The following is a 7,300-nucleotide window of genomic DNA, read 5'->3' as shown; positions in this document are numbered from 1 at the left end:
CAAAGGTCCGTGTAGTCAAGGTTATGGTTTTTCCAGTGGTCATGTCTGGATGTGAGAGTTGGACTGTGAAGAAGGCTGAGGGCCGAAGAATTGATGCTTTTGAACTGTGGTGTTGGAGAAGACTCTTGAGAGTCCCTCGGACTGCAAGAGGATCCAACCAGTCCATTCTAAAGATCAGCCCTGGGTATTCTTTGGAAGGAATGATGCTAAAGCTGAAACTCCAGTACTTTGGCCACCTCATGCGAAGAGTTGACTCGTTGGAAAAGACTCTGATGCTGGGAGGGATTGGGGGAAGGAGGAAAAGGGGATAACAGAGGATGAGATGGCTGGATGGCATCACCGACTCGATGGACGTGAGTTTGAGTGAACTCAGGGAGTTGGTGATGGACAGGGAGGCCTGGCATGCTGCAATCATGGGGTTGCAAAGAGTCGGACATGAGTGACTGAACTGACTGACTGACAATATAATGGAAATGACCAAGACTCTAATGTCTAGGTAGATACATAGGTAGTACTGATAGAACCAAAAATAAAATAATAATAACAATATCGGAATGTTGATGGGTGTCTTGGTTTGGATTTCTCACAAATCAGATCCTGAGACAAGATAAGACAGAATTAGTTCTCTAAAACATATTCTTCCACCAAGGATGGCCTAAAGCAATATTAAATTTGCATTCTTCCAGGGCCCATAGGGATTTCCCCATAATGTAATGGGTTGCCATTTCCTTCTTCAGGAACCTTCCTGACACAGGGATTGAAGCCTCATCTCCTGCTTGGCAGGCAGCTTCTTTATCTCTGAGACATGGAGCCTGGCGGGCTACAGTTCATGGGGTCACAAACAAGTTGGACATGACTTAGCAACTAAAGAACAACAACAACTGCATTCTTCCAGGATAGTAATACCAGCAGAATAACAGCACCCTTTCCTCAGTGGTTTTAGGATAAAGTTCCAGGCAGGGCTGACTCCTATAGAAACAATTTGAATCATTGAGCCAATCACTACAGATAAGCAAATGAAATATTCTGACTGGTCAGGGATTGGGGGACTGGGGAAGGTCACACTTGCATCACATGACCAAAGAGAAGGTGTGGAGGAGTGCTTCTTCAAAAGACGTCACAGCACTATTACCAGAAGAAGAAGGAATGGATACTAGGGAGGCAAAGTCAACAGATGTTTACTAAAATTGAGGCATTACTATTTCAATATTTATTTTGTAATTGGAGTTGTGCTATGCAGACTTAGCAACAAATACATTTTTTTTTGTAATAGAGTTCATCCTATGATTTTCCTCTATCAGAATAGTAATTTGGACATAAAGGATGATTGCAAAGAATAAAAACTTAAATCATTCATATTTTTGTTTTCAGTGCATCATAAAATTTTACACATGAAGAGAATAGCCATTCTTAACCCATATGGGTTCAGAGATCTTTTTCACAGATTTTTTTGAAAATTCAATGAATTCATTAATTAAATAGACCTGCCCTTTAGTAAATTTTTATACATATATACTTCTATCAAGCGAATTGACCGTCTACATGAAGACCAAGTTAAACCTCGGATCTAGATTGACTGAACGTTTTCAAAGCTCTTGGCTCCTTTGCGAGTAAACAGACAGTCCTTTTCATAGTTATAACATAGGAATGTCATTTAGATGAATTTGTTGATTTTTATTTTTAAACTGCTGAAATTATAAAGATACACAAACACTAAACACTATTTTCATACTGCATTCTTGTTCAATTCAGTGTCACAATCTTAAATCAAGGCAGATAAACTGTATTCAATTTCTGGTAAGGATACAAGGGCAAAAAATTAAGTCTTTCTGAAGCTTTTGAATATTGTTTATTCCCATAATAAAGGAGGCAGCTTGCTGCCAAATAAGATGTGGCCTGGGAGGTTGCTTTATCAATTTGTTGATCCCTCAGAGGAAAAAAACACATTTTAAAAACAAATGCAAGAGTGAGACAGACATGAATGCAATCCATTTATCCGGACAGCACCTTTCGGTACTGTGCCAAATAAATAATTTTCGTATAGAAATTTACTTCTTCTACATTGCCTTCCTTAAATAATATGATGTTCAAGAATAAAGTATATCTATATCTACAGGAAATACTGTAGGGTTTCCCTACCTTTCTATAAATAATATTATAAAAAACCACAAATTTGTGAAAAATTGTAAATTTGGCAGATAAAATACAGGATGCCCAGTTAAATATGACTTTCAGATAAGCAATGATTATTTTTTTAGGATAAGTATGTACCAAACATTGCATGGAACATACTTACCCTAAAAAAATCTATCGTTGCTTATTTGAAGTTAAAATTTAACTGGGCATCCTGTATTTTAATTTGCTAAATCTGGAAAGTCTATAAACTTACAAATAACATTCTTTTATTCACTTGTGAATAAACATTTGGTTTGCATATTAAAGTAGTTTTGGTATTGGCAACGCACATTATTGTCAGATGTATATTTTCTAGCTAAAATGATGATTTAAAGAAATAAAATTATGTCCTCGTTGAAGGTGTAATAGATACTTGAAGCCTTTTTTTTTCTATAAACACTTTCCACTCCAACCCTTTTTGCTCCTGAAAAAATTTTATGAAGAAAGCTAGACTGAAGTAGATGTTTCTTTATTTCAGATGGGTTTCAGATCAATTCTTTTAACATTTGAGGAAATGTTATTAAAAGTTGCATATTTTCTGCTTTTAAAGTAACTTACCTATGTGATTTAAAATGATTTGTCTTTGAAAAAAGAAACTTTTCAAAATGAACCGTTATGCAGAGATGAAATCAGCGAGTCTAGAAAATGAATAGTTCATTTTTAAGTAAATGAGAAATTATTTTGTGCTGTTACTTATACATTTTCACATTTATAGTTAAATAGTAATTTGCAATACACAGGGTATTAGTTGTGAATTGTGGTTTTCAATATCGCAGACACATTTGTTGCTGTGGTTTTGCAATATCATTCTCTGATGCTTTTCTCAATTGTGGTTTTCATAATCATTGTTTGATAGTCATGTAGCTGTGGTTTGGAGCTGCTATATCCATTTGGACAGAGATAATTGCTTATAGGTTTTGCTGTCATTTTATTTTATAACCTTAGTGAATTAAATGAGAAAAAGAAAAATTAAACTTTAAATATCATTAACATTCTCATTAAAATGATGAGGAAACACAAAATGTAATAGTATTCCTTAGTTTAATTCATTCATGTTGACTATACTAATATATCTGTTTATAAATTTAGATGAGCTATCTTTATTTCTAATACTGTAATCAGGTTATCTTATCAATCTTGCCTTGAATTCTCTGACTTTTGCTCCTTTCACCTTTTAAAGTGAGTACTTAGTTGAGATTTATTTGTTTCTCTTTTGCTTTGCATATTTAACCATTTCAAATGCCAAAGGAAACACTAACTGTTATGGTATCTTATTCCAATGGGCATTCCTTTTGGGCGATATAAAAAAAAAATTCAGCCAGTTTTGTAAAAATAGCTTTAGAAGCCCTAATATATAATAATTCAGTTCTATGTATACCAATTTAATTGTAATGAATTGGAAATTAAGGAGGCAAAAATATGTAGTTCTATCTGCTTATTCATTCCACAACACAAACACAAATAACCCTGCTTTTCATGGTACTTACGGCTTTAATTTGTTGGTTCTTCAAGGGAGGGACTTTGTCACTTAGTGCATTTCCACTGCCAAGAACCATGTATTCTTACAACCTCTATGGTAATAGTACTAATGGTAATGTAATAAAATTCACAATTGGTCTTCAGCTCTGTATTAAGATTCTCTCAGCCATACCTTCCACAGGGCAACTCTTTACACCTCCCAGAAGATGTCCTGATGGGGTTATAAATGACACTGATTACAGCGCCTCCTGCACACTGAGCAGCCTGCATTATGCTCAATCAGCCCAGGCTCTCTGCTGACCTCCAACCCTTTTAGCTTGTGGAGTTTGGACGGGCTCACCGGGATGTTAGTCAACCAAACAAAGGGGGCACGATTTCAGATCAGAATGGATGATCTCACAACCTGGGGGGGAAAAGTCGGCAGTATCTGGTGGATACCTGTTAACTGCAGTGGAGTTTATTAGTAAATACTGATTACATAAAGCAGCCAGTTCCACTGTCTCTTAGATAGAGGCTCCTTCAAGTCAACCTGGGAGAATATATTTAAAACTCAGTGTACATGAAACTATGAGAAACTAAAGCTAGCCTCATGCAGCTTAACTTGGCCAAAATAATAACTATGCAAATCACTTCAAAATGTGTTCTTTTGGCTTGCAGTTTCCGACATACTACACACACAATAATTGAATAATAATGAAACAAAACTTTAAAAGCTAAAGAACCATGAAATAGTTATTGGGTCTTACCTGCTTGGGAAATTATGGCAAGATCAAATCTTTTATTAGTCGCTGGCTGCTTCCCTGTGGCAGAAGAACTAAAAGAATGAAATATTATGGGGCTAGGGTGGGACTTCAGAACTTCCACAGACTTCCACGAAAAGTTAGTATTCTGATTAGAGACGGTTCATTTCCCAGAAGGGTTAATCACCTAGTTAATGGTCCTCCTTTCTGATTTGAGAAAAATATCTGCCTGTCTTCAAATTCGGAATTTTTACAACCTTAAAATGAAAACTCGAGGTGAGAAAGAGCACTTTCAGGACGCTGTTCAGCATCTCATCCTTGCGGGCCAAGTGAGGGGGTGGGGGTGGGGGTGGTCCGTGTCCGCAGCGGTCTCCGGGGAACCTTGAGAGCCATGAACCGGTCTCGGGAGAGCCTGGGCAGATGAGAGGGACTTAACCGGCCCCAAGACACACAGTTGGCATTTGTGATCAGCTGGCTCTCCAAGAGGATTCTGCCAGTGGCCTAAACCTTCCTGCCAAAAGGGATGGAAGGGCGGGGTGGGGGCTAGGGGAGGGGCGGCATTAACTGGAAGCACGAAGTTTATGGAGAGACTGAGATTTCTTTGTGCCCCGCTGGACAGACGAGGCGTGAGAGAGGAGAGTTGAGGGGTGGATGGGGGTGGGGGGCTCCATATGAGAGGGGGCTGTTGAAAGAAGTTGCCAGGAAGAGGAGGCGGGGGTGGTCTGGGCAAAAGCCCCGAGCTGCCGCGGTGACAACTGCAGAAGGTGGCCCCTCTCCAAGCCCTCCCCACGCCGCTTTCTATCCACCCCCCAACCCCCCGCCGCGCTCCCTTTGCACCCCACGCGACCAGGCCAGGGCCCTAGTTTGCATCCGGACTGGCTTTGGATGCAGCCAATCCTCCGTCCGCTGATGGAATAGCCCCCCCTCCCCACAGCCCCGGAGCGCCCCTCCTTCCCTCCCGCGCCTCGCCACCTCCCGCGGCAGAGCGAGAGCTGCGCGGCCCGGAACGGCGGCGTCTGTGCCCCGCGAGCCGCCGAGAGCCGGGAGAGCGAGCGCGCCTCCTCGCGCGCCTTCCGCCCCCTCGCTTCCCCTCTCCCCTCGGCTCGCACTCCCTTCCCGCCCCCCCTTCCCCCTTTTCTCTCTCCCGGTTCCTCCGTTTGAAAATTCCCCTTCTCCCCCTCACCCCCCACCCCAGCGCTCTCCCACTCTCCCCCTCCCCTCCCTCCTGTCACACTCTCTTTGCCCCCCTCTCCTCTCCTCTCTCTCTCTCTCTCTCTCCCTCGTCATTTGCCTGCTCATCTCCAAACGTGGATCCGCGGCTCCCGGAGGAGCCCAGCGCCCGGAATCCCGCGTGCCCGGAGCACCTGGAGTCCGGCCGGCGGCGGCCCGAGCCCGGCCGGCGGCGGCTGCGGGAGTCGAGGGAGCGGCAGCCCCGACCGCGGGCACCGCGGGAGCCCGTGGGCAGCGGCCGCCGCCGAAATGTCCCGGCGAAAGCAGAGCAAACCCCGGCAGATCAAACGTAAGTTTGCACGCGGGGCCGAGAGTTGGTGGGATTATTTCTGGGGCGGGGGGCGCGCGCGGGGCGGGAAAAGGAGGGGAGGGAGACTCGGGGAAATCCGCTCCCGCTGCCCGGGATTTGTCAAACTTCGAGCAGCTGGAGGGACAGCTAGTCGTGCATAGACAGACAGACAGACGGACAGCCCGACCGCCGGGCGAGAAAGAGGCTGCGAGGAACAGCCCGCTCCTGGCCAGGCTCAGCCTTCGTCCACCGGGTCCTTTTTAATTCTGACCCCCCGCGCGCACTTAGAGCTGCTTTTTCGCCTTGGAGCCTGGCTGGGTAGCTCCAACTCACTCAGGAGGTTGTTATCAGTGTGGTTGTGGTCATTGTTGTTGCGTTGGACGGGCTGCTACTCTTGGGGACCACTTTTTTTTTTTTAGCAACCAGAGTGAGAACTTAGTTCTCCGAAACAACTGGTGGAGACCTCGGGGCGAGGGAGGCCACGTCCCCAGGCGGTGGAAAATCAGTGTCTGGGTCCCGATCCGGGGCGGTGCCAGAGCCACGCCACAGCCGAAGCGAAACAAAAAGTAGGTGTAAAAGTTCGCGCCTCGGCCGCTGGCAGCCGTGCGCCTCCGCCCTGCGGGCGCGGGGATGGCGCGGGCGGATCTGGCCGGGGGTTCCGGGCCCGTCCCGCTCGCGGCACCGGGACGCTTTACGCGGTGGGCGTGCGGGTTACTTCGGGCCCCGCGGGCGCGCCGGGTCCTCGCGGGGAGGGGCCGCCGGCTGCTTTCTAGCGCGGAAGCCGGGAGTTCAAGGCAGCTTGGGCGCCTCAGATGAGCCTGACCTGAAGCCCCCGAGCCCCCGGGGGCCCGGGTGGTGCTGAGAGTCCCCAGCGAGACGAGAGGCACCTGCTCGAAAAGCACACACCCGCAGAGCTCAACTCGGTCAACTTTTCGAGTCTTGGGGATTAGCCTTCCCGTAATGTCTTGTCGCCCTGCGACATGTCTTCAACGCTTTGGCCGAAAAGGAGAAACAGCCTTATTTTATTTTATTTTTTTTGCCAGCCATGTGGTGTGTCCATTTCTTCGTGTTATTTGAAGCCTTGCAACTAATGTAAAACTGATTATCGTGTACTTTTAGGTAAAGGCTTTCATGACACTGCCTCCCCCTTGATTATTAATCACACGCACCCCCTCGTGTTAGAAATTTCATTTAATGTAGTTTTAAAATAAATCCTATAAAGCAACTTAATCCAGTATAAAATGGGGTCCAGGTTGTAAGCAGTTTGCTACATAAGTGTTTAGATCCTTGCCTCTAAAAGCAGACTCGCTAGCTTTTCTTTAGTGGATTTCTTCTCTTGGATTGCTTCAACTTGGGTTAAAGCAAGGACTGGACTTAACTTTGGGCT

At 45.1% G+C, this 7,300-nt stretch overlaps 2 protein-coding genes across 2 annotated transcripts in view; one reads left to right on the top strand and one right to left on the bottom strand.

The window, feature by feature from the left end:
* Positions 1-2,307: 2,307 nt before the first annotated feature.
* LOC113904014 lies at positions 2,308-5,681 on the bottom strand. Its single transcript, XM_027560650.1, has 3 exons — positions 5,601-5,681; positions 4,401-5,545; positions 2,308-2,813 (listed from the first exon to the last, which is right to left on the bottom strand). The coding sequence occupies exons 1-2, from the start codon at positions 5,679-5,681 to the stop codon at positions 4,955-4,957; spliced, it is 672 nt and encodes a 223-aa protein (XP_027416451.1). The 3' UTR covers positions 2,308-2,813; positions 4,401-4,954.
* The window catches only part of ZFPM2 (zinc finger protein, FOG family member 2), a 524,714-nt gene continuing 523,004 nt past the window's right edge, over positions 5,591-7,300 (top strand). Inside the window, exon 1 of the mRNA XM_027561337.1 lies at positions 5,591-5,913. Coding sequence (XP_027417138.1) covers positions 5,874-5,913 — 40 coding nt within the window. The 5' untranslated portion in view covers positions 5,591-5,873. The remainder of the gene's footprint in view (positions 5,914-7,300) is intronic.

The sequence above is a fragment of the Bos indicus x Bos taurus genome, chromosome 14 (genome assembly GCF_003369695.1).
Source record: "Bos indicus x Bos taurus breed Angus x Brahman F1 hybrid chromosome 14, Bos_hybrid_MaternalHap_v2.0, whole genome shotgun sequence".
In the NCBI taxonomy this organism is placed as follows: Eukaryota; Metazoa; Chordata; class Mammalia; order Artiodactyla; family Bovidae; genus Bos; species Bos indicus x Bos taurus.
This window is presented reverse-complemented; position numbering and strand designations above follow the sequence as displayed.